The following is a 14,232-nucleotide window of genomic DNA, read 5'->3' as shown; positions in this document are numbered from 1 at the left end:
AAATAAGATCAGGAAAAAATTAAGAAGATGCACTATAAATTAGATTTCCATTAAAAACCCACACAGCACACCATCAAAGCATGCAGCTCAGCCTGCAGCATCATCTCCTGAGACACAATGACACTGCCAGGGAACCCCAGCAGCTCAACAGGCAGCCTGCATAGCACAGCACAGCACAGCACAGCCCAGCCCAGCCCAGCCCAGCCCAGCCCAGCCCAGCCCAGCCCAGCCCAGCCCAGCCCAGCCCAGCCCAGCCCAACGCCCTGCCCCACAGCTCACATTGTAGCCGTAGACGTAGCCATTGGGCAGCATCATAGGTGGGTTGTTCTCGTTCATGACATCACCAGAGATTTTGCAGACCAGGCGTGAGTTGGCGCAGTGTGCCATGGGCAGGGGCTGTGCCAGCTTGTTGAGGGACCGGCTGCACACGGGGCAGTCGGGGCTCTTCGAGCTGCCATCCTCTTTGTAGCACTGCCTGTGCACGGTGTTAAGGAAGGGCTGGGCATCACTGGCTCAAGCAGTGAGAAGGTACTCCTGGCCCTCACTGCTCTGAGCTCAGGGCACTTGCCTGGCCAGTCAGTCACCACACAGGGAACAAATGAGGGCAAAGCAGCCACGTAGAGGAGAGGCCTGGCCTGAGACTGGAAACCAGTGCGCCTCCCCCAGGTCTCTCCTGCAGCAAGACCACACTGGCTCCATCATCCCCAGCCCTCGTCCAGCCCCCGCCTCACAGGCAGGAGAGGCAAGAGAGCCCTAGGACAGTAACCTTCTCAGGGAATCTCAGAGAAGGCAATGAGCAAACACACTCCTGTTCTCCATGCTCAGCAGAGGCAGTCAGGGTGAGGCCTGGGTTCTGTCTCAGCGCAGCTCAGCCAGGCACCAGCAGTGGTACCAGTCAGTCAGTCACAGGAGGGATAGAGTCACAGGAGGGATAGCGTCACAGGAGGAACAGAACCAGTTACATAATGGACAGGTCAGTCATGCAAGGGACAGATTGGTCACATTTAGGAATAGTGTCACATGCTAGACAGGATGGGGCCAGTCACGTGAAGGGTAGGAGCACAGGATCTGCCAAATCCAGGTGAGGAAGCTCAGAGAGCCTCTGCCCTCTGGAGAGGGGAGGCTGCCTTCCTGCCTCAGGGACAGCCATTCTGAGCTGACCTGAGAAGTGAAGCCAGACCCTGGGCCAGGATGGCCAGGCCCAGACCGACTCTTCTGAGGACTGGGAGCCACATCAGGTGTGCTAGCAGGGCCAAGGCTGAGTACAGAGAGCCCCTCTCAACTACCACCCAGGAGTGTCAAGAGTATGACACACAGCTCTGGGACAGCACAGCCTGCTAGAACGCAACCAGGGACAGGAGCCAGCTAAGCAGGAGCACAGGGAGGATACGGTGTCTTAATGGCCGACAGGCCAGCTTGCAGGGTTAGGGTGAACACTGAGTTGTTTCCCAGCTGGTGCAGACGGTAGTTGTCATATCGGAACTGCTGGATCAGCATCCGCCACCGGGCAGGATCCAGAAGGTCCTGGAAGAGACGAGGTGGAGGTGTTGGGACCCTCCCAGGAGACCCAGCAGGGACACCTGACTGCAGTGGGCAGTGGGGGGGCCAGGAGTCATGGCCCTCCTGAGCAGAGACTAGCATCTAATGTGCCTGTGATCTCAACTGCAGGACCCCGTAAACTCTAACAACAGCCCACAAGGTTCTTGTTGGGAAACGATGGCTCCTGTCCCTTCTTCCCAGGACCTGTGGTTCTGGCCTCATGGCCAGTGCCCTTTTCTAAGCAAGGCTTCCTTCTTTCAGGTACTGCATGACCCCCGGGATGAGGCCTGCAGCTTGCTGCCTGAGGTGAGGCCTTGCTCCCTGTCTAGCGACTGATCTGCCCTTTGCTCCTTTCCTCACAGCATCCAACACACAGCGTTCTCAGCTCTCCCGTGAAGTTCACAGCACCCTAAACTGCCAGTTTGTCCCAGCCAAGGGTTTCCCATGTAATCCTGGTCTTGCTCTCTCATGTTGCAAAATTCCTCTGACGGGCAGTAACAAGTATGCACTAAAGGGGAGGGGTTCAACCCTGTTTTCAAGGTGGTGGGACAGCAGGACCTGCTTCCCCTGTGCCCGGACAGCAAGACCACCTAAGGGAGAAGAGATAGGCAAACCATATGCCAAGCCAGACACTGACCCACAGAGGGTCAGCCCTCTCCCACTTCTCCATGTAAGAGAAACCCAAGACGCGGACTTGAAACGTGAGCTCTCTGGGCTCAGCACCGGATGGCATCTCATAGAAAGTACCTAGCACCTCACCACCTCGTGGACACAAAGAGGTCAGCAGCCTCCCAGAAGGAGCTACACTGGTCCACTCGGGCACAGCAATGCCACCTGTCTGGGGGCTGCAGGGCAAACATACTGGCTACAACAGAGACCAGCTTCGAGGTTTACAAATTTTGCAAAATCCACAAGCAAGGAGCTATACTTGATGTCATTTTCTGGAAACTGAAACTTAATGCCAGCAAGGTGTCCCATTGATTCCTACAACATGCAGCTGAGCAGGCCAGAAAGCAGCAGGCTCCCTGGGTGGGGCGGGAGTCAGCACATGACCACATCTCCGCCCCCAGGCCCCACTGAAACCACGAGGACAGGGAGCAGAAGCCTTTGTCAGAGGGCTGGTGAGCAGGTCTGCCAGCAAACCTGGGGCAGAGGAGAAGGACCAGGAGGTGTGATAGGGAGACCACACCAGGCCCACCATGACCTGGAGACCCAGAGGCCATGACATCACAGAGGAAGCACAGGACACCACTCAAGCTGGCATCATCCATGGGACTGCAGGAAGAGATGGAAGAGAAGTGGCAGGGAAGTGTGGGGGGGGGGGTCCAGGGCCAAATCTGCCAGGCTGAAATGCTCCTAAAACCTCCCACTCAAATCCTGTATCAGAACGGGAATAAAGCAAGAGGGGCAATAGCAGACCACCTGGTAGACAGGCCCTCAAGAGCTGGAACAGCGGCTAACCCACCCTATGTGGATGCCCTGACCCTGGAGGCCCACAGGAACCCAGAGAATAGGAGAATGGACATTACCTTGTAAGGGGAGATGTGTGTGTCTGGCGGGAAGGCCAGCATGCCCATGACCTGGCGGACCTCATCCAGCTGGCTCCCTTCAGCCTGACTGAAGTGCTTTCTTGCATGTCTAAAAAACAATGTTTTGGCATATTTCAGTGTGCACTTTCATCCTTAAGGGCCCACACTCACAGTGCTCATGCCAGGGTCAAGGTACACAGGGAGTCGGTCTTTGGTCCTAGAGGTTCTGGGGACAGGCAAAGCAGAAGATGGGCTCACCAGGGTTGGAAAAGCGCTGCCCCAAGCCCTCCAAAACAACTCTAACCGCGTTGGATGCCCACCCCAGGGCTGGGAGGCTATCTTGCCTCCTGGCATAACCCTCCCTGCTCTACACAGCCCAGCCTCTCCACCCAAGTGTGCAAGCAAACACAGCCATGGTCCTTCATGAGTGACATACACAGTGGGCTCCTGGCCTAACCTGCAAGGGTTATACAGCTGGAGGACCAGTCGCTCCCCTCTGAGCTACCCAAGGGTAGCTGCTCACCCCAAAGGCCCTCTGCCCATGTGTCCACAAACCTTCCCAAGAACTCCCACAGGGTGGAGGCCCCTGGCCACTGGTGCTCACTGTCCCTATGGCTGTCCAGGGGACCCACACTCACATATGCCCTTGGTCTACCACTTAATCCTCGGCACTCACAGGTCCTCTTCCCCTGGAACCAGCCCCTTCGTCCCAGGGACCAGTGACAGCACAACCCATGCCCCTAAGTCCCCAAGCCCTGTACTGTCAGAAACAAAGTGTGAAGGGGTGGAGGCTGAGAAGGGGGTAGGAGGTAGGGAGATCCTGCTCAGGACAGCTGCAGAGGGGCGTGGCTCTACATGGAGACTGGAGTTGGCACAGGAGGTGGCCAAGTAGTCCCAGAGGAATAGCAAGGTGGCCATGAGGCTGAAGCACCAAGGGGCAGAAGAGGACACTAGGTGTGGAGAGTATGGCCAAGAGGAGCAGAGGAATCCAGGCTCAGGACACACCCATGGGAGTCCACATGGCTGTCCACCCTGTGGGAAGAGTGGCGAGGCCAGCACCCCTCCAGGACAACTGAGGGCTGGTAGGCAGCCAGGCCCCAGAGCTGTGCACAGGCAAGTCTGACACCTACCTCCAGGACCACAGAGCCAACTCTCCTTAATGAACCCACCAGTGTGAGACACAGTGTAGACCACTTAAGACACAACACCACATTTCTCTTTAAAGATGCATATACACAAACATAGCCAGAAGACTAACACCTGACTTGGCCTGGCCAGGTTTCAGGCCTTGGGGCTTAGTGGACACAGTACAGTCCCACCTTCATCAAGTTACTCAGACACCTGGATCAGGCATGTGGCTTACTCATTTACCAAAAATAAAAAACGTTGCTTGGTACAGTGGCACATGCCTGTTTTCTCAGTTACTCGGAAGGCTGAGACTGGAGGATCGCTTGAGCCCAGGAGTTCAAGGACAGCCTAGGCACCATAGCGAGGCCCTATCTCAACAAAAACAAAAAATTAAGAATGTTAGAAGTTAGCCACCAGAAGCTCATGCTTCCACATTTAGCAATGCCCAAGGCAGCAGCCAGAGAGGTCCATGGCCTGGTCCAACAGGCCCCCCCCCCCCCCAGATTCACAGGCAATAGGCCAGATGACAGGACCCCGACCTTCCCCTGCTCCAGGGGACAGTCCCATGTAAGCCACACCCTCATCCAGGGCTGGGCTTGCAGGACGGCATGGAGAACGCAGTTCTTCACCTTGCCCAGCACTAGGGCCCAGTTCGGATCCTCAGCAAGACATGCCCCGGCTTCACATTCCTATGCATCCAGTCTCAACTTCATACCCTGTCCCTCCAAGTTCAGCCAAACCCATCCACCCTCACCCTGCCCAGGTCCTGTCGGTACCCGTCTGCCACCTCCAACCACCCTGGCCAGACCTTCTGAAAAGCCAGCCCTGAGGCTCCCTTCTCTTCCCTCTCAGCCCTACCTGGCACACTTGCCTGCCCTCCCACCCACAAAGGCTCCTGCAGTATCACTCCTAAAGAGAGCTTTCTTTACCTGCTCACACAGCTGACATCCCAGGTGTCCATGGAGGACACTCTCAGGCCATAGCTGCCTGGTGGTCACCCATCAGGTACTTGCCCTCAGCCAGGCACAGAGCAGGAGCTCAGGACAGCGGATGCCCATTCCCCTGCAGGAGGACCCACACTCCAGGGCCACACCCGCTGCCTATGCACCTGCACTGCCTAGGAGTGGGACCCACCTGCCTGTTGCAGATAGGGCCCTGCCCCCAGAAGTCAAGGGCCCCCAGAAGTCATGAGGCTTTAAGAGCTTCTCCCACCCCACTGCCACCTGCCTGAACCTGAGGGGTGCCCAGTCCAGGCCATGCTCTTCAAGGGTCCTCAGTGGTACGTAATGAGAGCACAGAGAGCCTGGTTCTGACTCCAGGGCTGAGGTGGTGGCTGAGGCCCTAAGAGGGAAGCAGGCCAGGCCACGCATGGCTGGGCAGATGCCATCCTATGGGCATGAGGGCCAAAAGGGGCAGGATGGGTGAGCGTGTGGACTGACCCCACAGCTGGCCCCATCACTGCCCCCAGACCATATGAGTACCTCAGAGCAGCAGGCCAGCGGACCCAACTGCACAAGGGCTATGGATGCAGAGGGGATACAGCACCACTCCCAGGCCCACCGCTGTGGCTGGGCTCCCCTTCAGTGGGCCTGGCAGTAGACAGAATAGGAATAAAGACCAGGCTCTCCCATCCTACCACCAGCTACCCGGCATGGGCACTGGGAGCCAGCAAGACTGGCATGTGGATTCAAGGCAGCCTGCCCTCTATGGGACCTACAACACCTGTTCTGTTCTTGCCCAATGAGGCCCTGGGGATGGCTCACTGCTACCCACCCATAGGACTCAAGGTGGACACCGGCCACCACCAATCCTCAGCTATCACAGGCAGGGGTTTCCTGCTATACCTACACCTGGCAACTCTCCTGCTAGTCAGATGTGTGTCAGGTGCCCCTTAGCACAGGCTCAGCGGCAGCTCCTCTTGCTGCAGGCCCTAGCTCAGCTGCTCCACCCATGTGCTGCCCTCCCGGCTCAGAGATCCAGGCTTAAGTGGCAGGAGCCTCAGCAAAGCTAGAATGGGAAGTGACTAAGGACCAGCCACTGCCTTTGCCCCCAGCACAGCACACACTGGCCAACAGCACCCAGGTCAGAGGCCAGGAGGACTTCATGAGGCTGCTGACAGAAGACGAGCAGGACTGGGGCAAGGAAGGGGAACTGGCACTCAGCCACCTCTCTGTGGGCACTCGCGTCTAACCAAGGATAAGCAAAAACACCATCCTCATCCCTGACTGCCAGGTGAGGCTGTGTAGGTAGTCAGCCAAGGTTCCCTTAGTCTTTGAGCCAAAGATGGGACAAAAAAGCCCAGCTGTGCCCACAGAAAGCCCTAAGGTGCTCTTCTTACTGCCAGTTGTCTAGCAGATGGCCATGTATAGAACAACCCAGACTAATGAACTTTCAACTGATGGAGGCCCAATCCTGTCAGGGCATTCCTGCCTCTTGGTGCCATGGACCCCCCAGGGGAAACATGGCTCCACTCCCATTCATGGCATTCCTGCTGCAGAAGCTGGTGGCACTTTCCAAGTGGGAAGATAGGAGCCCAGAGCCCTGACCACAGGTTCACGTAGACGGTCATGACACCACAGGCCACCACACTACAAGACCCACTGTCACCATGCATCCTCCTCTAGCACCCAGACTGTTAGGATGGGGCAAGGGGACATAGCAGCCCTCACATGAGAAGCTGGGAGCAGCCTGAAGTCCTACCTTACAGCATCTAGGCGCTTGTTCTGCCGAACGAGCTCGATGAACTCCTGGATCCTGAGGCTGAACTCCAGGCAGCTCTGAGGGCAAAGAAGAGACGCTAAGTTAAGACAGCGGAGTGCCGGTGCTGGTGCCAGCGCCAGTGCAGCACCAGGCATCTGGGGACAGTGCTCAGGCATCCCATCCCCAGCAGGCCCTCCGAATGGCCCGAGAGGCAGGGCTGCAGCCAAAGAGGCTGCTTCATTCACCCTGTGACAGACACTTCCCAGCAGGGTCCACACAGCACTGCAAGCCCATGAGCCTGGGCCATCCAATATAGCCTCAGTGGGAGTGGAGCCATGTTTCCCCTGGGGGGTCCATGGCACCAAGAGGCACCCAGGAGCCTGGCATGGGGGTGCCAGGTGGGCAGGAGCAGTGGATGTGGATCAAGTTCCCCAATGGACTCACATGAAAAGCTGTCGCGAAGGTGGGCAGTAGCCAGGAGTCATTACCAGCTCACTGGGTGTGGGGGAAAGGCTCGCAGCCCCACACGGAACCTGTCCATTCCACAAAGGGCAGAGGAGTTTTCTGGTTCCCATGTGTCCTCAATGACCTTGTACATTCGAGTACCCCCAAGCCTTCTTCCCCCCCAATGCAGTATCTTCTCCTATTGCCCCCAAGCCTGAGACTCAGTGCACTTCCAGTCTGTGTCAAAGGCTATTCTGGAAAAATTCAGACAAGCCAATGTCAAGAGGCTCTGACACTAGGCAGGAGGAGACAATGAGAGAACAAGTGGGTGCTGGATGAGCTACAAGGTATAACCTCGTAGGGGCTGCCAAGGAACACCTGAGCAAAGATGCACAGGTACAGGGCCAGATGCAGGAAAGTGTCCCAAGCAAGAAGTGTGAGCCAGCACAAAGGTCCCGCCTGGAACAGGAGGTGCCATACCTGCAGAAGCCGAGGCTCCTGCTATGACCTTACCGCCCACGTCAGCCAGGGTCAGGTGAAGATGGTGGAAGGGTGGTTCCTGTAAAGGGCAGAAGCCCCAGGATTTGCTGAGGCCATGAGAGAGGTCTGGGTTGGCGCTATGCCCAGAGGTGGGAAGGGTTGGGGAAGGAGGTTGGAGGTGAGGTCCGAAGGTGTCTGCCTAGAGGCACCACAGTGACTAGGGGATGGTACAAAGTCCACAGTGGGGACAGCCACCATGGAAACTCAAAGCTGCTTCAGCCATATCAATCCTATTTCAGCTGGAAATCTTGTGCCTGGGGGTAGGACCAGCAGGCATAAGTAAATTCTGCAAATTCAGGAATAGGTGGATGTTTCTACACAAACAGTAGTAGCTTGAACCTGAGACTGTCAGTGTGTGTGCCTGGGGCTCCTCACCCACACGGGACGTTGATCCCACAGCATCCAAAGTATGTGATGGCATGGACAGAAGCTCCACGTGGCAAGCATCCGGACCTGGGGCCCAGAGTTCCTCTATGTCATGAACTTCCCCACTAGGCCTCCTCAGCCTTCACACTGTGTCCCAAGGGCCACCAGCCTGAACCTGCAGAGCATGTTCGACCCCTGCCAGGACCCCACTGTGACACACCATGACCATACAGGAGCAGCTGCACCAGCTCTGAATAGAAAGTGATGGGGGACAAAGATGGTCGCCTGCCCCCATCCCTCGCTCCTCCCCCTGCACCCAGACTGAGGAGCAGCCATGCTGGAGGCAAAAGCTGCCCTGATTCCTAAAAGAGAGCAAGCTCTGCAGAGAGTGGCAGGTTCGGTACAGACCCACTAGACAAAGGCAGCTCACCACAGGGCGCCGTGGGCGTTCTGCTCTTTTGCAATGTTAGACTCTGGGTCCCTACAGAGGCTCCACCTTCCCTGGGTCCTTCCTGCCTCCCTGGGCTACTCAATGACCACTGATTCTGCAGTAGGTGGCCATCAGCAGGCTCTGACTAAAAAAAAGAAGTCACTTTGTAGACCTCATACAAAAGCAGTTTTTTGGGTAAAACTCCAGGTAACTGCTTTGCAAAAGGTACACTTTTAAATTTGTCTTTCCTATTTAGAACCACTCTTTGATCTACCCGATCACTTTCAAATAGTCTACTAGCAGGGTAGTGCAAACGTGCAGTAGCAAAAAGGTCTCCAGACCTGCACGCACAATACGAGCCCATGGAGCCACATGGGTGTGAACACTGCCGCGTGTGCACACTACACCAGGCCTAGGGCCTCCGTGCAGCCTTCCCATGTGCCTCTCTAGACCTGGGGTGCCCTGAAGAGCATGCTCTGCTCCTCAGTGTCCCTTGCAGTCTGGATGTCCAAGTTAGTTCAACAAATGTGAACTTGGCACCCTCTCATTTAAAGTTATTTTCCAATCGGTGGAACTGGGTCTCCAGGTTCATACCCACCTAGACTCTCCTGCCTCTGTCAAGATTCCTCCCTTGCTTGCCTCCCCTCCCTGTGCAAGTGGAGGGCATCCTCTGTTTAGCAGGCATTCACAGTGGGGCAGCAGTGCCTGCCCACATACTCCTGGTCAGCACTAGGCCAGTGTTCCCTCTTAGACTCCTAGACACTGAATCATGCTCTCTTGCCTAGACAGCCTACTTGCAGCGCCCCTCACCTCTCAGACCCTGCCTACAGCAATATCCACCCACAGCTGGATGGAAACCACACAAGCCTCAGAGCCATGCTCTCAGTGCCGACTGGCAGGTGGCCGGGCTTGCAGAAGTAACCAGCAACTTTCAGGTAGGCAGGGCCCTGAGCAGAGCTGTCTGGGGAGTGGGGTGGAGCTGAATAGGGTGCACAGTGTTACATACCAAGTCTGGCTTTCCTTTTAGGGTTTCCATACCAAGATCCTCACTCTCTTTAGGGGAGCCATTGGTGGCTCTACTCTTTCGTCCCGTCTTCGCCTCGTGCTCACTTTGGCGGCCCTGAGTGGCAGAGAGTGTCACTCTCGGAGGGTGACTACATGCACCCCGACAAGCTCAACCAGGTGGGGTTAAAGAAGCACTCAGTTTAGAAAACAGAAAACAAACAGTTTTTCTGCCAGAGGTGGGGGCTGTTAATAAAAGTTAAAACATTTCTGCAAGCCCTACGACAACAGCATCTTTTAGTGAGCCAGGTTCAAATTCTGCAGTTTACGCTTTGCAGCCTCTGTAGTCTATATCTACCAAGTGTGTATTCAGTATATGATCACAGCCTGAGCTCTGCAGCCTGCCAGGGAACTTGCTCTCTGCATCTACGAGCACCAGGAGCCCATGGGCCTGCCCAGACTCCCAAGCAAGGCGGCCACTAACATGCTGCATATGCAACGGAGTTCCACATCCCACTCCTCCTGAACCTCATGTCAGGAAGATGTCCCAACCCCAACACAGGAGGCCACTCCTCAGGGTTGCGCCCAAAACCACCCAAACCCCCAAACCCACACCAATAACCCACCTTACAAACCAGAACTGACAGGTGTAGGCGTGGGGTTAAAGGCAGGTGGTGCAGCTTCCCTCACCACACCCCCACCCAGGCGGCCCCAGGGAGCCCCGCACACCTTCATCTTCCGGAGCCGGGACTTGTTGTCATGGCACCAGGCCAGGCACGTGGCCGTTTCCCGCCTCTCCAGGGACTCCTCTACTTCTTTGGCCGTCAGGAACATCTCGATGTTCACCAGGTCCTTGGGGGAAGGGGCAACTTGAGTCAGAACACACTGGCTCAGAGGCCCTTTTGCACCTGTGACCCATAAGCAGGGACATCCAGCCCTGGCCCTCCCAACCCAGCCTCCTGCCAAAGCACAGTCCCAGACCACACCTGTAGACACCCAGGGAGCAATATCAGGGAGCAGGAAAGGCTCCTGAGGACTGGGAAGCTCACAAGCAGCAGATACCCGCTGGTTAGAGGACCAGGCCCCTGCCTGTCATTATGGACAGGGGCCAGCAGGAAACCCAACAACCAAGGTACACATGGACAAGCAACCATCTTTCCTGCCCCAGGGCAGTCCCCAGCACAGGGTATGCGCCCACAGGCCCCACACAGGACCAGCTCTGCCATGAACCCCCCAGCACAGGGCACCTCCCCATGGTCTGCTACATAGGTTACGTGGTCCCATGGCCCCACAGTACAATGTGTAGTCCCAAATGGTGAACTCTACCTTCTATAGCCAGAATCTCCTCGTCAAGGAGATGGAAATAGCACTCCCTACTGTGTTGAGCAGAATTGAAACCCAGACCCCAGCAGGACAGAGCAAGAGTCAAGTATGGGAGGCAGAGGGCACACCTGCCAGAATGGGCCCAGGATGGGGGGTTTCTCTGCAGGCCCAGACAGAAATATGAGATAAGCCAGTCCTGGCCACAGGTACACACCAGCAACAGCTACAGCAAGCAGAAGTCCAGGACGGTCAGCTGCACAATGCTGAGGTATTTGCCTGACCCTGGTGGGCGTACAGGCAAGAGCCGCAGCTCCACCCCATCCCAGCCCTTCACAGGAAGACTGAAGCCCCAGCCACCCACTCTCACTGCCTGCTTTATTTTGGGAATTTGGTATTGTGCAGAAGGTACAACAGGGGTGATGAAGAGCTTGCCGACCCTCCTTCACAAAGCCTGTGCCCTTTGGGAAGAGTCAAGTAACAACCACATGTGCTGAGCTCTGGAGGACTCTCACAGGGCCAGGGACCCCCAGCAATGAAAGGGCCAGGGACCCCCAGCAGTGAAGGGACCAAGTAAGACCAGCAAGATCAAGTGACTGAGATGAGGAGATGTGTGCACATCACAAAAAAGGGAAGCTATATGAAGAGCATGGGAATTTCAAAAGCTGAATTTCTCGTATACCTAGAAAGGACTTATGCAAAATCATGAATAATAATCAGCTTGTTGACCAGGAACAGCATGCCCAGCAGAGTATCCCTTTAGGGCCCTGGATAAGCCACACAGTGGCTCATATCCTGTGGCCAGTATCCCATTGGGATCACACCCCAGGGCAGCTCTCCTGTGCACATGGTCACAACGAAGTAGAAGAAGGAGCCCAAAGCTGCTGGCAGCTCCTTCCAGAAGGCGTGGCTGTGCAAAGCATGAAGAGCCCGTGTAGAAAAGGCAGTGGGAGATACAGGCTTTTATGCAGAAGTAGTCAGTCACAGTGGAAGTCAGACTAGCACTTTTCTGATTTCAAGATCAACAATGACTAATGCATACTCAGAAGCGTAAGGTGGAAGTTAAAACCAATTACTTATAAGAAAACCAGCAAGACAAACACTAAGCCAGTGCATAGGCTCAGCATCATGATGCCCTGTGTGCCAAGTGCCGGCTGGGTGCTCAGGGCCAGTTCTTTCAAGAATGCTGACCAGTGCTTGCCCTCCTCTGGCCTCACCAGGCACAGTCAGGCTGACGGTGGAGTCAGGTGTGTCCATTACGAGAAAGTCCTATCCCATGGTCCTTAGCAACTCCTGGGACACCCAGACATTCCTCAGAAGCCTCATGGACAGCATTCCCAACTTCACACAGTCTAAGGGGGAGCCATATGGGTCCCGATGAGCTCCCATAACCCTACATCCTGATCACCAGGCTCGGGAGTGAAGGAGGAGCAAGGAAGGGGGCTGTGTGGCTGGCTGACATGTTAGGAACAGTGAGGCCAGAGGCCTTTTCTGCCCTCATGCAGACAGAACCCAGGGCTGCTTCTGGTGGGCAGAACACAGGCCTGACAGGGCGGGGCTAGAACCTGGCGTGTGGCCCTGAACATGGATCCAAACTCAGCAGCTGGACAGTAAGGCCAGGCCAGGTCCTGCTCAGCCTTTCTAGCCATGGAATCTGGGCCATGGTATGTGGTTCTGCCCTCACCCTGTCCCCTAGCACAAGATGGCTCCTCACCACCATGTCCCTTTTGGTCCCACCCCATGCCTCATCCCAGCGAAGCCAACCCCAACAACCTTCTTAGAATTGTCAGCTGCCCCCTCCTTGATGCTCCCCGAGTGACCTGCCTTGTGTCGATTCTGCACCCTCCTTTCAGGTCACGCTTCTCCCCTGTCAGAGCACCCTTGGGGAAAGGAGGCGCCTGCAGCTTGCACTGCACCAGCCACTCCAAGGTAAACATAGCCACAAAAGCCAACATCTGGGAGCACTGAGTGTCCGCCCACAAGGAGATGTGCCAGCCAGCAAGGGAGGGTGGACAGGCACAAGGGACCACTGGGCACCAGGGCAGGGACGTGGTGGCCCCTCTGCCAAGACTGGAGCGTAAACAAGAGGTGCCCATCCACTGCATCCAGTGGAAGGAAAAAAAGAGAGGCAGGAAGGGGGATGACCCAGGCAGGGCAGGAGCCATCAGGCACACACACTGGAGCCTCAAGGAGCTGACAACAGAAACGAAGTCTGCTCCTAAGGTCCCACAGCTGCCTGAGGCTGGACCATGAGGCTGCAGGGCACCAGGAGCCCAGCCTTGGTTACTGGCTGGGGACCTCATGCAGCTCACTAATGCACATATCAATCTGTGCATCAATGGCAATGCCACACTCTACAGGGCAGCCAAGAACAGCAAAGCCAAGCCCACACAGAACTGGACAGGGGCTCCTTCATGCATTCCACTCACTTAACAGCATGTGCCTACACATTGCCCTCCCTTCTGCCACAAGACAGATACACAAATACAAGCGGGAAAGTTCAACAAAGAAGCTAGGAGAGGGCACAAAGCATGGCACCATTCTCCCTAAGTAGCCAGGGAGGGTGTTCTAGGGAGCTGCCATCCAAGAGGCCTGAACAGGGCCACAGCAATCTCAGAGTTCAGGAAGAGTGGGGAGAGCTGGAGCAGTGGGCAGCAGAGCATGAGAAGCAGGATCCAGTGCACTGTTCTCAGAGAGCAGTCCAATGAAGACAGGGTAAAGAGAGCACTGCTGAGCAGATAGATGCACAGGATGGGCATGGCACCGAGGCCATTCTTGGGCTGGGAGTGGCCAGTCTCATGCCATGGGGAGTGCTGCCAAGGCTATGGCTGTCATGCTCTGGTGGGTGTCACACAGGTGTAGGTGGGAGCCAAGTGGTAACACAGGAAAGGATCAGTAGGTCTGATGTAAGGGCAGAGAAAGGAAGGCCCCCGGAGGCCTGAGATGAGGGCAGAGTGTGGCTGGTGCCAGGAGAGGTCACTGGGTTGGCAGAGGACTGGGGAAGCCAGGCCCAGGTCCAGGCCCACGAAGGCTCACTGTGCTCTGTCCTGCACAGGGGTCTTGCCTCCACAGCTTCTGGATGCTAGCATTTAGGGCAGATAGAGCACATGCTATGTCATGTCTGAGAGCCACAGACCCCACAACATGGATGGATGCTTGACAGCAGGGGGCCTTGGCCACGAGTACCTATGGACCTGTGAAGTTGAGGGTAGCAGAGGTAGCAGGGTTCTGCCT

General features: G+C 56.1%; 1 protein-coding gene across 3 annotated transcripts in view; it reads right to left on the bottom strand.

Moving 5' to 3' along the window:
• Maea (macrophage erythroblast attacher, E3 ubiquitin ligase) overlaps positions 1-14,232 on the bottom strand; it is a 37,004-nt gene that overhangs the window by 959 nt on the left and 21,813 nt on the right. For 2 of the 3 annotated variants that reach the window (XM_078020810.1, XM_040292854.2), the window contains exons 4-9: positions 10,408-10,530; positions 9,683-9,796; positions 6,897-6,973; positions 3,069-3,177; positions 1,391-1,524; positions 280-475 (exon numbers count right to left, since the gene is read on the bottom strand). In XM_078020810.1, coding sequence (XP_077876936.1) covers positions 280-475; positions 1,391-1,524; positions 3,069-3,177; positions 6,897-6,973; positions 9,683-9,796; positions 10,408-10,530 — 753 coding nt within the window. The remainder of the gene's footprint in view (positions 1-279; positions 476-1,390; positions 1,525-3,068; positions 3,178-6,896; positions 6,974-9,682; positions 9,797-10,407; positions 10,531-14,232) is intronic. The other variant, XM_005319043.5, reaches the window with a different exon arrangement.

Source organism: Ictidomys tridecemlineatus, chromosome 9 (genome assembly GCF_052094955.1).
Source record: "Ictidomys tridecemlineatus isolate mIctTri1 chromosome 9, mIctTri1.hap1, whole genome shotgun sequence".
NCBI classification, from domain to species: Eukaryota; Metazoa; Chordata; class Mammalia; order Rodentia; family Sciuridae; genus Ictidomys; species Ictidomys tridecemlineatus.
The sequence above is the reverse complement of the archived record's forward strand: the minus strand, read 5'-3'. Positions and strand labels throughout refer to the sequence as shown.